Source organism: Bos javanicus, chromosome 10, assembly GCF_032452875.1.
Source record: "Bos javanicus breed banteng chromosome 10, ARS-OSU_banteng_1.0, whole genome shotgun sequence".
NCBI lineage: Eukaryota > Metazoa > Chordata > Mammalia > Artiodactyla > Bovidae > Bos > Bos javanicus.
In genome coordinates, this window is record NC_083877.1 from 24,576,804 (window position 1) to 24,599,205 (window position 22,402).

Consider the following 22,402-nt stretch of genomic DNA (forward strand, 5'->3'; position numbering starts at 1 on the left):
ATCCCCCAGCCTTAGCAACACTCTAAGTTTTACATGACTAAATGAACAGCATTAACATGAAACCAGAGCTGCAATTTGGTCACAGATTGATGATGATATCAGTTTGCAACTGCCCTGGGATTGTAAATGGGAGCCCTGAACTGCAATCTTTGAAGTCTCACCCATGGAGAGGACTCTTTTCATAACTGGGACTCCAGATGTGCTGTGACCTGGGACTTCCCAGTGCTGAAAACTCTCAAGTCTGGATGTTGACTTCTATCCAAGTCTGGATGTCGGTCAAAACCCAATTTGGTGATGTATCACATTGATAATTCTCCAATAAACATCTATATTATTTATTTGTATATAACAAATGGCTTATTTTGTTAACAAATCCTTTGAACCTGAGACAAAAGTGAAAACTTTTGGTAAAACATGAATAAATTGAAATGAAAATCCAACAATTCACACATATTTTTAATTATTTGTAATTCAGACATTTCTGAATTCCCTTAGTCAATTCTTCTAGCTCATACTAATCACTACATGGCAAGGATTTTATGTGGCTAATTTTTGTCCTCAATACATAATTTTACATTTGTAATAAATAAATAATTTAAATGTAAATTTTAGGGATAAGGATTTTTTTATGAATGATAGCTCTGAATATGGCCTCTGAACCTAGAGAACTATTTTCTTAGAATGAGTATCTTCTCTCTAACCCTATGCTAGTGCAGCCTTAATCGCTTCCTGTCTGTGCTGGCAACTCCCTGCCCTGGTCCCCACAGCAGGTGGAGAGGGCCCTGGGTTTTGGTGCAGGTCCCTCCTACACACGTCTCACTGTGGGCTCTCTCAGTGCACAGAAATACACTGCAGAGTGCTCCAGCTGTGAGGCTGAGATGACAAGTGTGATAGATTTTCTCGCTTTCTGGAAGTTCAATGAGTAGCGACCTTCTGTGGCATTTTGCTGGTTAGAAGAATCCTGACGAATAAGGAGAATCATCCCCCCACTGCTGGGCTGCTTGTACCAGAATAAACTATAACGTGAATCACTGGTGTCATACTTGCAGTCCAGGGTCACAGCTTCCTTCTCCTGCCCTAATACTTGTGGTTGGTCTTGAGTTACCTTCTGGGCAATAATGGATCCTAAAGAAAGAAAATAGAATCAGAACTTCAGGAATAAGTGGTATGGAATAAAGAAATCCTATTTTAGACCCCACTTCTTCCCAGGGTTCCCATAAGACTGCCTGTTCCGCCAGTCCTTAGGTCACAGAGGAGGCACAGTGCCACTGGGACCATCCTTACCTAAACACAGTGAAGCCATGACCACCTTCAGAAGGCTGGAGAGAAGCATGTTTCAGCTCTTCCACTAGATGGAAAATATCTTCTTCTTCAATGTCAAGGCCTTGCAAGGTGAGCCTGACAGGGTGAGGGAAGAGTTGCTGGGCATGTGCTGCTGCTGCCCCACAACAGGAAACAGGGGTTTCCTGGAGTAGCAAGTTACTGTGGCTCATGTCAACTTCTCTATGGACCAGGTGAGTGTCTCACTCACCCCAAACTTCCTTTTGCATTAACCAGCTCTTCAGTTCAGCTCAGTGCAGTCGCTCAGTCCATGAACCACAGCACGCCAGGCCTCCCTGTCCATCACCAACTCCTGGAGTCCACCCAAACCCATTTTCAGTTGATACCAATTACATGTGAAAATAAACACAAGTCAAATTCGATATTGAAAGGAAGAGTGATCATTTGACTAACTACTGTGTTCAGCTGTTGCACATATGATGGAACTTGTTTTAAGATACTGCTGGGGCTGGTGCACTGGGACAACCCAGAGGGATGGTATGGGGAGGGAGGAGGGAGGAGGGTTCCGGATGGGGAACACATGTATACCTGTGGCGGATTCATTTTGATATTTGGCAAAACCAATACAATAATGTAAAGTTTAAAAATAAAATAAAATTAAAAAATAAAAAGAAAAAAAAGAAAGGAAGAGTGATAATTTGACGAACTACTGTGTTCAGCTGTTGCATCTATGATGGAACTTGTTTTAAAATACTGCATGTAATGGATTATGGAAACAACATAAGATGTAATGATCATTTATCCTCATACCTACATATGCTTTCTTTCACTTAAGATAGAAATAAATTGCTTTATGAAAAGAAGAAAAATCTGTTTGTGTTAATTACTGCAGCTTTCTCAACCTACATATCAATATAGCGATCACTATAATTCTTCACCACAACATCTGTTCAGTTATCTAACTTGGGACCTAATAGTAAGAGAAAAGATAATCTCCCTTTGCAGAAGGCTAGGATGAATCTCACAGACATGGAGTCCTGTCACAGTGGTCCCTTTCTCTTCTCTGTTTGTTCTGACAGCCCAGGTCTGTTCAGAGAGGGCAAATAGATGCTAGATTTTGGTCATCGGGTTATCAAACCTTTGAATTTATATTGTTCCCATTAATTCAGTTGGAACCATCTCAGTCAGGTCTGACTCTTTGCGACCCCAGACCTGCCAGGCTCCTCTGTCCATGGCATTCTCCAGGCAAGAATACTGGAGTGGGTAGCCATTCCCTTCTCCAGTGAATCTTTTCAACCCCAGGATTGAACCCAGGTCTCCAGCAATGTAGGCAGATTCTTGACCATCTGAGCCACCAGGGAAGCCCCCAAAAGCCACAAAAAGCCTCTATATTCTGTGCACCTAGTTCTAAGGGAATATACCACAAGAGACCTCCATAAGACAGTTGATCATAAATAAGACCACTACTGATCATAATATTTGTGTAAGAATGTAAAAGGAAAACCATGCCTAAGGATCTTACTAAACAACATGGTGTCAACTACAAACTGGCACTTGCCAAGAGTATTTGCCAGCCACTGACCAACAGCAAGGGCATCTGTCTTCTGCCTCTGCAGAAACTGAACCCTGTGCTGCTGCAGCTGCTGACCTTCAACAGCCGCTGAGGGGAGTACAGGGTGGAGAGTGAGGCACTCTGTGCTCCAGGGAAACTGGTGAAACATGTCTTTACATGGTTAGATATTTTCAGGAACTGATTTCATGATCCCAATCCTTGCATCTCTTCATATCTAGAAATGCACTAAATCCCTTCATGGTGATGTCAGCTCCTTGTGACTAGCAGAAAATCTTTTGTAAAGTAAGCACTTGATTGCATTGAATTCCCCCTTCACCAAAATCTTAAATATTGACTTTCCCCCACTACCTCTTGGAGCAGTCTCTCAGAGCTATCTGAGCTTCGGTCTTCCCGGCTGCAGTCCTCATTTTGCCCCAAGTAAAACTTAGCTCTCAACTCTCACGTTGTGCACCTTTTTAGTCGACAATGGCAAACAGCAGAGAGCTGTTACCTACAGTGACCTACCCCTTAAAGTTGAACAGAACTTACCTTCTTATCTCAAAGTCATCACAGCCTTAGCTAAACTGGTTGAAGTTTTTTCAGATCCTGCCCTGGAATCTCCATTAAATCTAGTACCACACATAGCACAAATTTTTCTACAACCCAAAACCCCCAAACTTTTCTACCAATCAGTTGACTAATATAAAATATTAATTTCCCCTCAGGTTATTCATCTTTGTTACCCTTCTCAGTGAAAGGTTCTCCTAATAGCACCTCTGCTATTCAAAATACCTTCATGTCCTGAACAGATTTTTTTTTAACACTCTCATACCAAATGTGAATGAATGTGTTTTAAAATAATCTTATCTTAAATGTTGAAAAGAAACAATACCAGGCTGTCTATGCAATAACTATTCTAAACTCCTTTTTTTTTTTTTTTTTTTTTTACCTAAACTCCTTTTTAAACCAATCATTGCTGTTGCTGCTGCTAAGACGCTTCAGTCGTGTCCGACTCTGTGCGACCCCATAGACGGCAGCCCACTAGGCACCCCTGTCCCTGGGATTCTCTAGGCAAGAACACTGGAGTGGGTTGCCATTTCCTTCTCCAGTGCATGAAAGTGAAAAGTGAAAGTGAAGTCGTTCAGTCGTGCCCGACTCTTAGTGACCCCATGGACTGCAGCCTACCAGGCTCCTCCGTCCATGGGATTTTCCAGGCAAGAGTATTGGAGTGGGTCACCACTGCCTTCTCCAATCATTAGCAAAAACAAAATTAATGAAGTAGCTGAACTTATGGATCTATCTTGGATACATTAAATTGCAAAAAGTATGCTTACAGTGATAGTTATAGATTTTTTAAAAAGTTCACATATCATGTATGCCTGTTAAAGTAAAAGTGAAAGTCGCTCTTCATGTCTGACTCTTTGTGACCCCATAGACTATACAGCCCATGGAATTCTCCAGGCCACAATACTGGAGTGGGTAGCCTTTCCCTTCTCCAGGGGATCTTTTCAACCCAGGGATTGAACCCAGCTCTCCCACATTGCAGGTGGATTGTTCACCAGCTGAGCCACAAGCAAAGCCCAAGAATACTGCAGTGGGTAGCCTACCCTTTCTCCAGCAGATCTTCCCAACCCAAGAATTGAACCAGGATCTCCTGCATTGCAGGAGTCACCCTTTCTTATTTCTTTAACAAACATCTACTGATAATCAACTATGTGAATGGTGAATGCTCAATTCAACATATAATAGTAAGTGAAAAACATTATAAGCCTATTGTAACAATAATTCTTTAAAAAGGTAAGCTGAATATTCACAATATTATGTGATTGCAGAATTGTCAATATCATATTTATTGGTATCACACATTTCCCTATAATTGGCATGCAATATATAATCAGAAAAATAATAAACGCTGTTTTCAAAACACAGTATTAAAAAAACCCATTCATAATAAGGATTGTGAATTGATACCAAGAGGTTATTTATAGAAAAGGAGTGTGAGTGGCAAATGTAAAGGCAATCTTACAATTTCAAAACAAAACAATGCTAACTCCCTTCAAGAATTCAGCAAGCAGCAATTATCCATAAAATGTGTCATACTTTCTGGGTCATCTTGAACCTAACCTTCTTATTCCATGCTTGTCTAACACATCAGTTTCCACTTGCAGACACACAATATGACAAATGCTACTTTGAAGGTTGCACCAAAGGAAGGGGGCTGCCCCAGTCACAGGTATGAGTACAAGTAGTGGGGGCCTGGGAAGCACTGTGTCCTTGCTGCACAGAAGTAGACAGCCTTGTCTCCAGGTTGGATGGTTGCGATGTGCAGGGAGAGAAGTTTGGTGGTCTTATTCAATAAAACAGTCAGTCTCTGGTCTTTTTTTTCACCCATATTTGAACGAATAGCTATAAGGAGCTGGGGACCTTTCCCAGGTTCTTGTTTATACCAAGGGAAGTAGTCTGAAGCTGTGTCTGTATAAGTGCAGGTGATAACAGAGCTGTTTCCTTCCTGGACACTCAGGGTAGAAGGACTCTGCTCCACCTCGTTTCCAAGGCTGACACCTATGGAGAAAGTCGAAGTCAGAGAAAGAGAAGGGTTGTGAGATTATTAAGTTCCACAATTTACTTTCCCTTTTCTACAATAACTAGGAGAAACCTGAATAAAGTCAGTCTTGGTGTCTAATGAATATCTACTAATACACTGTTTCCCTTAAACCCTCAACTCACAGTCCAGCTGCAGCCATAAGAACATGATTAAAGCTCCAATGGGTGTCTTCATTGTTTTTCCCATTTAGGATCAATTGTAGACCTGCAGTCTCCAACCAGGAGACCTGCTTCTGTTACCAAGGGATCCCTTCTTTTCTCTAGTGGTTTCTTTCATTGTCTACCCAGCCAATAAGTAAAAGGCTCTGCTTCTGCCCTAAGCCTATGCATTCAGAACCCACTCACATGAACCCCCCACATGTTCTGATCAGCAGAGGTGCACCACCATCTGGTAGTCACATCTCTAACTACTGAACTCTGGTTAAATGTCCTTTTCATGGCTGTGCCTATGAGGGACATGCATAAAAACAGCAAAGGTCAAACAAATTATGTCTCAGATTGAAGTAATCTCAATTCTGTTCAGTTCAGTCACTCAGTCATGTCCTACTCTTTGTGACCCCATGAACTGCAGCATGCCAGGCCTCCCTGTCCATCACCAACTGCTGGAGTCCACCCAAACCCATGTCCACCAAGTTGGTGATGCTATCCAACCATCTCATCCTCTGTCATCCCCTTCTCCTCCTGCCCTCAATCTTTCCCAGCATCAGGGTCTTTTCAAATGAGTCAGCTCTTTGCATCAGGTGGCCAAAGTATTGGAGTTTCAGCTTCAACATCAGTCCTTCCAATGAACACCCAGGACTGATCTCGTTTAGGATGGACTGGCTGGATCTCCTTGCAGTCCAAGTGACTCTCAAGAGCCTTCTCCAACACCATAGTTCAAAAGCATCAATTCTTCAGCGCCCATGCACAGTAAGAATGTAGAGATAGAGAATTTGTATAAGCTGAAAAGAGGTAGATGCTGTTGTTCTTTATTCAATGATGGGCCTGATATATAGTTTTTAAATTATAAAAGCACCATGATTCACTCTCCTAAACAAACAAACCATATATATATATATATATATATGTGTGTGTGTGTGTGTGTGTGTGTATATATATATATATATATATATATATATATATATATATATATATATATGAAACTATCAAGTTCAGCCAATATACCATTTTCATTTGCCTGTTATGGAGGAAAACTCTCTCTAAAAGGAACTTGTAAGCCAAAGATCAGAGTAACAGAGAGAAGATCACTTGACATTTCAAATGCCTGTTATCTCAGACTGTCTCCTAAGCTGGGTTTTAGTGGCCCCTTGTTTTCTCAGAGAACTGACAGTAGAAACAGTTGAAATGTATCCTAAAATGCAATTACTAAATGGCAGAGATCTAAGGGTTGCAGTTTGCATTAGACAGCTTTTCTTTGCTCAGCAACAAGGGTCTGGAAGAAGGTGATAGGAAAAGAATATTAAGGGGGAGGTGAGGATATCCAGTTTATCCTCTACTTTCTACTGCTAGGTCATTTGATCTATTTTTTAATTACATAATTTTTCATTCAATCATCTTGGATCTAGTTCCTGTTTTGTAAAATGAGGTTGAACTAAACCCTGTCTACGGGCACATCTAGCTCTAAATTCTTTTATACTATTTAGAAGAACAAACCTTTATTGAGGTCTACTTATATACAATGTAAAGTGATGAGAAAAAGTGGGGAGAAACCCCTTGCACTCTGGAACCCCAACACTATTTTCACATCACATGCAGTCTTTGGGGGCTGAAGTTGCCACTAATTAACCCTAGGGCCTTCCTTGGAATGAATTCCTATCTGTGATTTCATTTCTCCTATAAGATCAAGGAGAATATAAATCCATAGTTAAAGTCAAAGTCAAAGTCAAATTCAAGTCGCTCAGTCATGTCCGACTCTTTGCCACCCCATGGACCGTAACCTACCAGGCTCCTCTGTCCATGGGGTTTTCCAGGCAATAGTACTGGAGTGGATTGTCATTTCCTTCTCCAAGGGATCTTCCTGACGCAGGGACTGAAGCCGGGTCTCCCGCATTGTAGACAGATGCTTTACATGGCATAAAATGGGACGTGGCTCACTGAATGTAAGCATCATCACAGTGAGGTCAAAGGGGCTTTGTGACTGAATTGGTAAGAAGATGTTCTTTTGGTGATTCATTCTATAAGTCTTATTTCATCTTGTAGGAATAAAAGAAAAAACATGTGCACAACTGGAGGACCTGGAGGAAGTAGATGAGTTGCCAACAGGTAAAGCAAGAGGCTCTTTCTAAAGCAACCAAATTGCTTTCTGGCTTCTGTCTTTCTCCTTGCAAGTGTAGGTGGGGATCACCTATATCATTTTTAGAACCAGTGCAAAATGAAAATTTTTAATCTTCTTTACAAGAAGCAGGGTAAAGTTGCATTAGGTAATGTTTCTAGTGTGTTTCCCTGGTTGCTCAAATGGTAAAGAATTTGCCTGCAATGCAGGAGACCTCAGCTCGATCCCTGGGTCCATTCCTGGGTCCGATCCCTGGGTTAGGAAGATCCCCTGGAGTAGGAAATGGCAACCCACTCCAGTATTCTTGCCTGGAGAATTCCATGGAAAGAGGAGCCTGGCAGGCTACAGTCCATGGGGTCACATAGAGTAGGACAGGATGGATCGACTAACACTTTCACTTTCAATGTTTCTAGTGGCATCATTTTTCTAAAACGCATTAACTCTTCATACAAATTAGTTTCATGTTTCTGAATCTAATTTGTTGAGACTTTCGATCATTTTAGGTTCACAGAAAAATTAAAGAGAAGATGCAGAGGTTTCCAATATACCTCCCACTCCCACACTTGCATAACCTCTCTTCTTATCAACTTCCACATGAGACTGGTCTATTTCTCACAACTGATGAGCCAATATTAACACATTATAATCACCCAAAGTCTATAGTTTACCAGGATTCACTCTTGGTGTTGTATGTTCTATCAGTTCAGTTCAGTTCAGTTCAGTCGCTCAGTCGTGTCCGACTCTTTGCGACCCCATCAATCGCAGCACGCCAGGCCTCCCTGTCCATTACCAACTCCCAGAGTTTGCTCAAACTCACGCCCATCGAGTCCATGATGCCATCCAGCCATCTCATCCTCTGTCATCCTCTTCACCTCCTGCCCCCAATCCCTCCCAGCATCAGGGTCTTTCCAATGAGTGAACTCTTCGCATGAGGTGGCCAAAGTATTGGAGTTTCAGCTTTAGCATCAGTCCTTCCAATGAACATCCAGGGCTGATCTCCTTCAGAATGGCCTGGTTGGATCTCCTTGCAGTCCAAGGGACTCTCACCAGTCTTCTCCAACACCACAGTTCAAAAGCATCAATTCTCTGGCGCTCATCGGGTTTACACAAAGGTGTAGTGGCATGTGTTCATCATTATAGTATCACGGAGAGTAGTTTCACTCCTAAAAATCCTTTGTGCTCTGCCCATTCATCCTTCCACTCCCCTCAATCCTTTCAATCACTGGTTTTTACTCCCTTTATGATTTTGCCTTTCCCAGAATGTCATATAGTTGGAATCATATAGTAGGCAGCCTTTTAGATTGACTTTTTCCACTTAGTATCATGCATTTAAATTTCCTCTGTATTTTTATGGCTTGACAGCCCATTTCTTTTTTTCTTTTTTTTACATATTTTCATTTGGAATGCAGGTGGTGTACTGGATGATCATAATATTCCCATACACTATTATGGGGAAGTCAAGATTTTATTAATATGTTAGGAAACATCCAGGATTCATGCAACTCATTTTCTCTAAGGAAAAGTATATTTTCTTTTTTTTTTTATTGAAATGAATCTGCCACAGGTATACATGTGTTCCCCATCCTGAACCCTCCTCCCTCCCCATACCATCCCTCTGTGTCATCCCACTGCACCAGCCCCAAGCATCCAGTATCGTGCATCAAACCTGGACTGGCGACTCGTTTCATACATGATATTATACATGTTTCAATGTCATTCTCCCAAATCTTCCCACCCTCTCCCTCTCCCATAGAGTCCATAAGACTGTTCTATATATCAGTGTCTCTTTTGCTGTCTCGTATACAGGGTTATTGTTACCATCTTTCTAAATTCCATATATATGCATTAGTATAATGTATTGGTGTTTTTCTTTCTGGCTTACTTCACTCTGTATAATAGACTCCAGTTTCATCCACCTCATTAGAACTGATTCAAATGTATTCTTTTTAATGGCTGAGTAATACTCCATTGTGTATATGTACCACTGCTTTCTTATCCATTCATCTGCTGATGGACATCTAGGTTGCTTCCATGTCCTGGCTATTATAAACAGTGCTGCGATGAACACTGGGGTACACATGTCTCTTTCAATTCTGGTTTCCTCAGTGTGTATGCCCAGCAGTGGGATTGCTGGATCATAAGGCAGTTCTATTTCCAGTTTTTTAAGGAATCTCTACACTGTTCTCCATAGTGGCTGTACTAGTTTGCATTCCCACCAACAGGGTAAGAGGGTTCCCTTTTCTCCACACCCTCTCCAGCATTTATTGCTTGTAGACTTTTGGATCACAGCCGTTCTGACTGGTGTGAAATGGTACCTCATAGTGGTTTTGATTTGCATTTCTCTGATAATGAGTGATGTTGAGCATCTTTTCATGTGTTTGTTAGCCATCTGTATGTCTTCTTTGGAGAAATGTCTATTTAGTTCTTTGGCCCATTTTTTGATTGGGTCATTTATTTTTCTGGAGTTGAGCTGTAGGAGTTGCTTGTATATTTTTGAGATTAGTTCTTTGTCAGTTGCTTCATTTGCTATTATTTTCTCCCATTCTGAAGGCTGTCTTTTCACCTTGCTTATAGTTTCCTTTGTTGTGCAGAAGCTTTTAAGTTTAATTAGGTCCCATTTGTTTATTTTTGCTTTTATTTCCAATATTCTGGGAGGTTGGTCATAGAGGATCCTGCTGTGATGTACGTCGGAGAGTGTTTTGCCTATGTTCTCCTCTAGGAGTTTTATAGTTTCTGGTCTTACGTTTAGATCTTTAATCCATTTTGAGTTTATTTCTTTTTAACACTGAATAATATTCCGTTTGGGTGTACCACAATTTACTTATCCATCCTCTTGTTGACGGACATCTTGGTTAGTCCCAAATTTGGGTAATTATAAATAAAGCTGCTATAAACTTCGATGCCTTTCTCTTAGCTTTTGGCAACTGCCATCAGTATTTGGTGCTCCTTGGCTTTCAGACACATGACTCCAGTCTCTGCCTTGTCTTCACATAAAAAATTATTTTTCTCATATTTGTTATTACCAGGACTCAAAAATCTGAATACAAACTTTAAAAACATTACACACATTTAATTCCCTTTTCACTTGGAAGGAACACACATGTGCAATTAACCAAAAAATTGAGTCATCTCTTTCTATTTGTTGATCACTGTATATTTTTCCAAGCATTTTCCATCAGAGAAATTTATATACATATAAATATATATATATATACTTATATATAAAATGTAGCTTATATTTTATCTATCAGGAGCACTAGACTGTTTCAACAGGACATTGAATATTGGCATCTACATCAGTTATGACAATGGCTCCATATTAAAGTGTTGTATCCACGAGAGATTTCTGGGAAGAAGAAGGGCAAAAAAAAAAAAAAAAAAAGTGAAATGACAGTCCTGAAGGATCTGATCTTCAGAGGAAAAAATGCTGAATTATGAATCTGGAAACCCAAAGAGGTAACAAGGGTACTTGGATGGTGTAGTACTGTGGAGGGCTGGGGCTGAGGCAGCTGCAGTTTGGGTACAGGCTGCAGGCTGCCTGGGAGCACTGTGCCTCCACCACACAGAGGTAGGTGGCTGCGTCTTCCAGCTGGGAGGCTGTGATGTGTAGGGTACTATACCGCTCCTTAGAATTCACTGTGGAACTCATCCTTTCATTCTGCTTCATCCCTGAAGCTATGAAAAACAGACTGATGAGGCTGCCTCCGGGATTCTGCTGGAACCACTGCACACTGCTCACCGTCTCAGAAAAATTGCACCTCAGAGTAGAGTTGGCTCCCTCCTGGAGGCTCAAGACTGAAGGACTCTGCTCCACCTTCACTCCCCTCACCCCTGCTTGGAAAGAGAGAGAAGCAAACATGAATGATGTCACTGAGGAGTCACGGATGGGGTTTCCAGACCAGAAAACTATCTCAGGAAACATCTGAGGATGTAGGACCATCTAGGAGTTCCAGGTCAGCTTTCCTCCCCTCCCTCCCACTGACAGCTGTGGACACTCCCCAGTTCCCTATCTGGGATGACCCCGACTCACAGCAAATCTGGACCCACAGAAACCCCAGCAGGGCTCCCCGTTTTCTCTTCATGATCCCTTGCCCAGTTACTGAGGTGCCTTCACCCCTACTCTGAAGAATATAGAGTCTTGGGGCCAGAGAAATTTTGTTCTTACTGTCAGTATGTTCCTCCAGAATCACTGAGTACCAATCACATCTGAGGTGAGTCAACTCACTTAACAGGAAACTCCACCCACAGTGGCCTAGTAAGACTGCAGTAAGGTCAGCAATTTCTCCAAAACTGAGGTTTGGGGGGAAGGGCAGAGAGGTAAAAGCAATATTTCCAATACGTGAAGTCATAAAGAATTTTTTTTCTTAAAAGACTTTATGTAAGAGAAGATTATGGGATAGTGTGTGAGGAAAGGTAGATGATATTTCTAGAAGAATTGTGTCAGGATGGATTACATAGAACCTTGAGGAATTATAGGGAAGGATGACCCATTTTTCAGATTGCATAGTTTGGCAGAGATTTTGATAATTCAGTTATGTGAAAATTCTGATCAAGGAAAACTATCTGATACATGAATTGTTTATTGCAGAAGTAAATACAATATCTTGAAATCATTTAGAAACCAAGATATATAGTCAGCCTCTGCATAGAAATGATTCCAATAAGAATTTGGTTGTTGAAAAACAGGACATGCATATAATGTTCACTCTGCCTTAATTCTTGGACGCCCTGTTGACCCACAGCTAATTCTGATCTGGCCACACTTTTTTGCTTAAATTCAATATTGTCTTTCTCCTTTCCTTCTATTTTTGTTCCTTATTTTCTCCTCTTTTTATTCTTGTTCTTTCTACTCTCGAGGAAATATATGAAAAGGTAGGAGGTCTGAGGTATTGGGATAATTTCTGGGTCAGTGGGTTTGGCGAATTTGGTCATAAAACAGGTATGAATACAGGTAACGCAGATGTTTTCTGTTGAGCTTCCATGCTCTCAGAGCTCAGTAGTATCCCTATTTCTCTACTGCTCAGAGAATCATCCTCACCATGGATTTACAGGGGTAAGGGCTACAGCTTTCCAAACCTTATATAGAATGACAAAGCTGAAATCTGAAATGAACTTTACAGAAACACTGTTCCCCATTCCCCACCTTTGCTGTCTATAATTTGACTGTTTCCCATGCTCTCTGGGCTCCTCTCTTAACTGTTCCATCTTTGGAATCATCAGAAAAAGTCTTCATGTCTTGTAAAGCCTACAGTGCCCCCTAGTGGACTGAAACCATCAACAAAGACCCCTTCAGACCAACAACTGCAGCATCACAAATCCCCAGTCCTGTTCACTGCATGCTTCCTGATGAAGAAAGTAGTCAGAAAAAAACAGTCACTGCCTAGATTGAAGTGGAAACTGAAAGTAAACTCTTACTCTTAAAATGTCATTTCATGGAAATTTATGCCTTAAAAAATTTGATAAATTTCATCTTGTGCTTTTTTTTCATTTCTTTAGTTCAAAATAAATCCTTATTTATAGAAATTGTGCTGTAAATACGGTAATTTATTAAAAGAACAAAATTTTGCCATTTGCACCAACAGGGATGGACTTGGAGGGCATTATGCTAAGTGAAAGGAGTCAGAGAAAGACAAATACTGTATGATATCATTTGTGTATAGAATCTAACAAACACAATAAACTAGTGAATATAACAATAAAAGCAGACTCATGGAGAACAAACTGGTGGTTATTAGGGGGGCAGGGCCAGTAGAGGGGTGTGGGTGTGGGAGATGCAAACAATTGGGTATAAGGTCGGCTTAAGGATGTATTGTTACAACATGGAGAATATAGCCAATATTTTGTAATAACTGTAAATGGAAACTAACCTTTAAAATTGTTACAAAGTCATTGTTATGGCTACAGTCCACAGGGTCAAAAAGAGTCAGACAGGACTGAAGGGACTGAGCACACATATACACAAGTGAAAGAAACCAATCTGAAAAAGCTACATACCATATGATTCCAACTATGTAATATTCTGGACGAAGCAAAACTATGGAGACAGTAAAAAGATCGGTGTTTGCAAGGGGTTATAGGAGAGAAGGGAAAAAAATTTACAGAACATTTTTAAGAAAAGAAAGCCTAACCAATGAGTAAAAGTCAAAAAGTTTAATAGTAAAGTTTAACAAACTTGGGTAGCTCAGCTGGTAAAGAATCCGCCTGCAATGCAGGAGACCCCAGTTTGTTTCCTCAGTCGGGAAGTTCCCCTCGAGAAGGGACAGGCTACCCACTCCAGTATTATTGGTCTTCCCTGGTGGTTCATACAGTAAAGAATCTACCTGACCTGGGTTCGATTCCTGGGTTAGGAAGGTCCCCTGGAGAAGGAAATGGCAACCCAGATTCTTGCCTGGAGAATCCCATGGACAGAGGAGTCTGAGACAGAGGAGCCATGGACAAAGGAGTCCATGGGGTTGCAAAAAGTCAGACACAGCTGAAGTGACTAAGCACAGCACAGCACATACAAAGTTTGGGGGAATTCTTTGTGTTGTTCTTAGTTCATTAAAGACTAACTTCCACTTTTATGCTGAGTTTAGAAAGTCATCATTGCTTGTCATAAAGAATTGTGGAGAGCACGGCTGTACTTTGCTTACAAGTGACCTCACTCAGGCCTCCTGTTTTAGCGCTCCCCAAAACCCTCAACACTCACACATGTGCACTTATGAGGGCAACACCGTCTTTCTCAATTATTCAAAGATGATCGGTGCCTTGTTTTCTTAACCTTTGCACAGGTGTTCAGCACGCATTGTGATGCATCTCACATGAGGTCTAGGTTCCTTCTTCAACTATTCTACAAGTCTTCGTTCTTCCTTATACTTCTCATCCTCTGAAATTTGTTGATAGCACTCTGTGCTGCTAACTCCTTTTCTGTTCTCTGTATTTTCAGGTGTATACCCATTCTATTTTATTTACTATCTTTTAAATAGAGTTTCAGGGGGATAAAGAGATGAGTGTGTGTAAAATCCTTTCTTCTCTTTCCCCTGTTTCATTATGTATGAGATTCTGTTCCTCCTCCTTTCATCCCTTCTTTCTCTATTAAGAATGATAATTTTTGGAGGCTGTGGCTCTCCTATCACCTCTCATGTCATGCTCTGTCAGAAAGACATTGTGCAGACCACACCTCATCTGGCACACTTTGGTTCTATGAAACTATAGTAAGGCATAATAATACCGACCTGGGTGACTTGGAACAACTTGTGGAAGCAGCAGAATATGTAAAACACCACTTCATTGCTTATGTGGTTTTACCTTGAAATTACTTTGACCCTGGAAAAGTAACTATTGGTGTCAGAGAGTTTTCAATTTCACTAATAAAGAGTTGAGTATGGGGAATATTCACTTCTTATTCTTATGCTTTAGCCATTTGTATGTTTTTTGTATCAACCAGAGACTAAGAGACAAACAACCATAGGCTCTGTTGGAACCACAGTGGATCCAGGCTCCGTTGCGGCTCAGAGTTTGTGTTCACCTCCCCCTGAAGTTTCTGTCACTACTGTGTCACTCAGAGCACAGTAGTACACACCCGAGTCTGACTCTTGGACTGGGGCTTTCTCCAAGTGGAAGGAGGTGGTTTTTGTATTGTATGTGGCTTCAAAACCTTTGTTGGTTTCCTTGTCGTTGGCCTTCGTGGCTTTCAGAAGGACCTCTGGACCTTCTCCAGGATACTGGACATACCAGAAAAGAGTGGGGTACCCGGTGGCTGAATAAGTACAGTTCACAGTCAAGGTAGCCCCTTCCAAAAGGGTCACTTGGCCGTCCGTCTGGCTCACTGAGTCTCCACGGGTTTGTCCTGGGGAAAATAAGAGAGTTCTCTGTGATCTTGGGCATAAAACTCTTGGATAAAACTACGCTTAAAGGTTTTGTTGACATAACAGAAGAAAGGATCCACATTTTTAGAGGCGTTTTTCTTACCCAGCAGGAAGAGTATCACAGTCACTAAGTCTGGAGAAGAGCTCATCTCTAGAGTGTCTCCTGAATAACGTTCTTGACTCTTAATATGAAGAAATGTTGAAGTCACAGTGAGGTTTAGTTTCAGTGAAGTTTAGACACACAGGAAATGTGTCTGTGTTAGGAAACTGCACCCTCTGGTGGACAGGGACAGAAATGCGATGCATGTATACTGGAGAGAAAGTGTAGTCGCTCAGTCGGGTCCGACTCTTTGAGACTCCATGGACTGTAGCTTGCTAGGCTCCTCCATCCATGGGATTTTCCAGGCAAGAATACTGGAGTGTGTTGCCATTTCCTTCTCCAGGGGATCTTCCTGACCCAGGTATCAAACTTGGGTCTCTCACACTGCAGGCAGACTCTTTACCAACTGGGATGCCACCAGGGAAGCCCACGTATCCTGGTCTCCTCCCTAAATTAGAAAAATGTTATCCTTGACTTTATCCATGAGGCACATATCAGTCTTCAGATGGAGCTTGGAAATCTGATCAACAGCTGTCAACACTTCTCAGGTCTGTTCTGTTCCTAGGATACTACCTGACATGGAAGTTCTTTAACAAAGCATTCCAGGTATTTTTGTAGCTGAAAAGATATCGGTTTTCTTAAGAACTTTAATATAGTATTTTATATTCTCATGTATCCATTGTGGGCCAACCTATAATCCACTGACTGTCAGAAGAGTTTGTGGCTGAATACAGAGGAAGTAATAAGAAGCTAGGTCATTATTGAGTGAATCTCTGTTTTTCAGCATTGTACCCCTATTTATATAAGAGTGACTGACAATTATTTGTTGTTAGTCACTGAATCAGTTAGGTCTGATTCTTTTGCAACCCTAAGGACTGTAGCCCTCTAGGCTCCTTTGTCCATGGGATTTCCCATTCAAGAATACTGGAGTTGCCATTTTCTTCCCCAGGAGATCTTCCCAATCCAGGGATCAAACTTGAGTCTCCTGGCAGGCAGATTCTTTCCCACTGAGTCACCAGGGAAGCCCTGACTGATGTTTATTACATGCTCACTAAATATTTGCTATACCAAAAAAGTAATGAATAAAGGGTCTTTAATTGTGGAATCACTACTACTTGAAATAAAATATTTTCTCAGTCCTAAATAATATCGTTTGTAAGAAATATTATCTTTCTAATAAAATTTTTTAAGGGAAAAAGTCCACTGTCTTATCAATAGTCAAATAATCCTGAATTTCAGAATCATTAAAATGTTAAAATAAAAGAAATATCTAATTGAAATTACCAAATCCTTGTAGAATTATCTAAGATCAATATCTTATTCTCCTTTTTCTTCCTTGACTCTAAGATAAGAGGGTTGGCCTATGTAAATCAGACAAGTACTAATCCTATTATATATTCTTAGTTGATATCGAGCCTCAAAGATACTTTCTATTCCATCTGCCACATTTTGTTGCCAAACTTTAACCAAATACCTTTCCCCCAGTGTTTGAAACCCTGAAGACGTAGATTTGTGTCAAAAGCTTAGAGCATGAATTAGGATGCTCTTCTTTCCCAGCTTTTCAAATTGTTAAAGACCTCTGAGCCAATATTCACATGACAGCTGAAAGTAGAATTAATGAGTGAATGACTTAAAATTACACATTCTGGGCCCACCAATTACTTCATGAATCACACTATCCAGAGTTGAGACCCATGAATCTGTAATTTTTGAGAGCTCCCCAAGAAGTTGGGTTGCAGCCAGTCCAATGTTGGTTTACAAGTTTTCATTTGGGACAGATGTCCTAGATCAAGGTAGTTGTCAAAGATCAGGGAGCAACAGGATGTTCCCAGGATTACAAACATAATCAAAACCTCTCTTTTTGAGTACCAGCAGCAAAAACAAGCACTTCTTTAGCTCTCTTTTTATGACTATTCATTTTATAAAACAAAACCTCTGAGGAGTATCAAGATGAAGTTCTAAGAGGCATTCATCTTCTGTGAAGCCCTGTAACCATAGATGCCTAAACACACAGATGGAAGCTTAGCTTATTCTGTTTCTGAGAGTTCACTCTTCTCAGATTCACATCAAGGAATTTCATGAGTCCAGAGTCAGCACATGAATCATTTCCCAAACTCAGATTTAAATTTTAAAAACCAGGCTTGATACTTCTTGGATTCACATATCCCTTCCTTTCTTCTCTACCTTCCAAATCACATAGTGAGAAACTGCCTCAAAAATATGCTAGAAAGAAATTCTGGAAAATCAGTTACAAACTTCTGTTCTGGTAGGTGAATTTCCCTGGTGGCTCAGATGGTAAAGAATCTGCTGGCAATTCTGGTATATAGAAAGAATCCAAAATAGGTTGTAATGATGTAGGACTGAAAATAAATGTATAGCACATGGATGCAGATAGTTGTTATCTCTACTTTAAAAAAACATAGTTTCAGGCCAATGAGTACGTATAGGAGAAGTATTTTTTCATTTCGGGGTCATAAAAGAAGACTTCTACAACACTGAAGAAAAATATTTGCTATATTTGGATGTTAATGGCTTTATTAATACATAGTTCTCTTTAAAATAAATTGTACCTTTCAGCAAACATTATCCTCAATGGTGAAAAATTGAAAGCATTTCCTCTAAAGTCAGGAACAAGACAAGGGTGCCCACTTTCACCATTACTATTCAACATAGTTTTGGAAGTTTTGGCCACAGCAATCAGAGCAGAAAAAGAAATAAAAGGAATCCAAATTGGAAAAGAAGAAGTAAAACTCTCACTATTTGCAGATGACATGATCCTCTACATAGAAAACCCTAAAGAGTCCACCAGAAAATTACTAGAAATAATCAATGACTACAGTAAAGTTGCAGGATATAAAATCAACACACAGAAATCCCTTGCATTCCTATACACTAATAATGAGAAAACAGAAAGAGAAATTAAGGAAACAATTCCATTCACCATTGCAACGGAAAGAATAAAATACTTAGGAATATATCTATCTAAAGAAACTAAAGACCTATATATAGAAAACTATAAAACACTGGTGAAAGAAATCAAAGAGGACACTAATAGATGGAGAAATATACCATGTTCATGGATTGGAAGAATCAATATAGTGAAAATGAGTATACTACCCAAAGCAATTTATAGATTCAACGCAATCCCTATCAAGCTACCAACAGTATTCTTCACAGAGCTAGAACAAATAATTTCACAATTTGTATGGAAATACAAAAAACCTCGAATAGCCAAAGAGATCTTGAGAAAGAAGAATGGAACTGGAGGAATCAACTTACCTGACTTCAGGCTCTACTACAAAGCCACAGTTATCAAGACAGTATGGTACTGGCACAAAGACAGAAATATTGATCAATGGAATAAAATAGAAAGCCCAGAGATAAATCCACCCACATATGGACACCTTATCTTCGACAAAGGAGGCAAGAATATACAATGGATTAAAGACAATCTCTTTAACAAGTGGTGCTGGGAAATCTGGTCAACCACTTGTAAAAGAATGAAACTGGACCACTTTCTAACACCATACACAAAAATAAACTCAAAATGGATTAAAGATCTAAACGTAAGACCAGAAACTATAAAACTCCTAGAGGAGAACATAGGCAAAACACTCTCCGACATACATCACAGCAGGATCCTCTATGACCCACCTCCCAGAATATTGGAAATAAAAGCAAAAATAAACAAATGGGACCTAATTAACCTTAAAAGCTTCTGCACATCAAAGGAAACTATTAGCAAGGTGAAAAGACAGCCTTCAGAATGGGAGAAAATAATAGCAAATGAAGCAACCGACAAACAACTAATCTCAAAAATATACAAGCAACTCCTACAGCTCAACTCCAGAAAAATAAACGACCCAATCAAAAAATGGGCCAAAGAACTAAATAGACATTTCTCCAAAAAAGACATACAGATGGCTAACAAACACATGAAAAGATGCTCAACATCACTCATTATCAGAGAAATGCAAATCAAAACCACTATGAGGTACCATTTCACACCAGTCAGAATGGCTGCGATCCAAAAGTCTACAAATAATAAATGCTGGAGAGGGTGTGGAGAAAAGGGAACCCTCTTACACTGTTGGTGGGAATGCAAACTAGTACAGCCACTATGGAGAACAGTGTGGAGATTCCTTAAAAAACTGGAAATAGAACTGCCTTATGATCCAGCAACCCCACTGCTGGGCATACACACTGAGGAAACCAGAAGGGAAAGAGACACGTGTACCCCAATGTTCATCGCAGCACTGTTTATAATAGCCAAGACGTGGAAGCAACCTAGATGTCCATCAGCAGATGAATGGATAAGAAAGCTGTGGTACATATACACAATGGAGTATTACTCAGCCATTAAAAAGAATACATTTGAATCAGTTCTAATGAGGTGGATGAAACTGGAGCCTATTATACAGAGTGAAGTAAGCCAGAAGGAAAAACATAAATACAGTATACTAATGCATATATATGGAATTTAGAAAGACGGTAACAATAACCCGGTGTACGAGACAGCAAAAGAGACACTGATGTATAGAGCAGTCTTATGGACTCTGTGGGAGAGGGAGAGGGTGGGAAGATGTGGGAGAATGGCAATGAAACATGTAAAATATCATGTAGGAAACGAGTTGCCAGTCCAGGTTCGATGCATGATGCTGGATGCTTGGGGCTGGTGCACTGGGACGGCCCAGAGGGATGGTATGGGGAGGGAGGAGGGAGGAGGGTTCGGGATGGGGAACACATGTATACCTGTGGCGGATTCATTTTGATATTTGGCAAAACTAATACAATTATGTAAAGTTTAAAAATAAAATAAAATTGGAAGAATAAAAAAAAAAAAATCTTCACAAAAATAAAAAAAAAAATAAAATAAAATAAATTGTACCTCCTTAACTTAATAAGATTGATACATGTATATACTTGTGAAACCATCACCACAATCAAGATAATGAACAATGCATCACCCCAAAAGTCTCCTCTTGTCTCTTTTTAGTCCTTTCAGCCCTCTCTTCACTTCCTACTCCCATTTTCAAGCAACATTTCTCTCATAAAATAGTTTGCATATTCAGTAATTTCAAATAAATGGTATGATATGTGCCTTTGATAACTTCTTTCATTCAGCATAATTATTTTAAGATTCTTCCATGGTTATTATAATCATGTTTCATTCCTTTGTATTGCTGAGTGGTATTCCATTATATGGATATGATTTATCTATAGATACATTTATCTATTCACCTATTGATGGACATGTAGGTTAGTCCTAGTTTGGGGCTGTTCCTGGAGAAGGCAATGGCACCCCACTCCAGTACTCTTGCCTGGAAAATCCCATGGACGGAGGAGCCTAGTGGGCTGCAGTCCATGGGGTCGCGAAAAGTCGGACATGACTGAATGACTACACTTTCGCTTTTCACTTTAACGCATTGGAGAAGGAAATGGCAACCCACTCCAGTGTTCTTGCCTGGAGAATCCCAGGGATGGGGGAGCCTGGTGGGCTGCCATCTATGGGGTCGCACAGAGTCGGACACGACTGAAGCGACTTAGCAGCAGCAGTAGCAGTAGTTTGCGGCTGTTACAAATAAAACTGCTATGAACATTTGTGAATAAGATTTTTTATAGTCAAACTTTCATTTCTCTTGGGTCAATATTTGGGAGTGGAATGACTGGAGTCTATGTTAAGTATATATTTGACTTTGTTTAACTTTCGTTTTTTTCTAGTAATGTTTTTGCAAATTCCCTTGGATTTGATGCTCAGATACTTAACGCTGTCTGTGACTAAAGGTAGATTCACTTCTTCTTTTCCAAACTGTATGACTTTTGTTTCTTTCTCTTGCCTCATTGCACTGGCTAGGACCCTTAATACAATATTCAGTACAAATGATGAGCGTCAAAATTCTTCCCTTATTCCTGAAATTTGAAGGAAAGCATTCAGTCTTTCGCCATCAAGTGTATTTGATGTAGATTTTTTGTAGAGGATCTTTATTAAGTTAATGAATTCCCTTAAGTCCTAATTTGCTGGGAGGTTTTAATCAAGAATAGATACTGAGTTTTGTCCAGTGATTTTTCTGTACCTATAGAGGTTACTGTCATTAATCATCTGTGACTTGTTAGTCTCTGTGGATACGTTACTGATAAACTGTCATAACAAAATATTAAAGAAGATGTCACTCCATCATCTTACAAATAGTAAAACAAAGCTATCTAGAAACTTAATTTTAGAGTTAATAGTTTTGAACACAGACCTGTCTAATAGCAAAAATCTGTTCCCTTTTTCCACTATAGAGTCTTTTCAGAGAAATTTTGAGAGAGAGAGAGCAGCAAAATTACTTCTCGAATCTTTGAAATATTTTAAGACAGTCTTTTAATAGATTCTTTACTTATGCAAATTGAACTAATTAAATAATTATAGATTTGGCCCTTTCACTGAAAGAGGAAAGAAACATAAAGAATACTCATGAACTTGTTTACAAAACAGAAACAGACTCACAGACGTAGAGAACGAACTTATGGTTGCCAAAGGGGAAGGATGGGGGAGAGATAGTTAGGGAGTTTGGGGTGGACATGTACACACTGCTATATTTAAAATGGATAACCAAAAAGGACCTAATATATAGCACAGGAAACTCTGCCTAAAGTTACGTGGCAGCTTGGATGGGATGGGAGCTTGGGGGAGAATGGATACATGTATCTGTATGGCTGAATTTCTTTGCTGTCCACCTGAAACTATCACAACATTGTTAATC

General features: G+C 40.0%; 2 gene segments (V, D, J or C); both read right to left on the reverse strand.

The window, feature by feature from the left end:
• Positions 1 to 805: 805 nt before the first annotated feature.
• Positions 806 to 22,402, reverse strand: part of LOC133255168 (T cell receptor alpha variable 14/delta variable 4-like) — a 37,461-nt gene continuing 15,864 nt past the window's right edge. The window contains 1 exon segment of the V gene segment in view: positions 806 to 1,125. Within this exon segment, the coding sequence occupies positions 806 to 1,125 (320 nt within the window).
• On the reverse strand, positions 11,107 to 11,906 carry LOC133255333 (T cell receptor alpha variable 22-like). The segment is given in 2 exon segments: positions 11,107 to 11,540; positions 11,740 to 11,906. Coding segments are annotated over 2 exon segments (471 nt in total).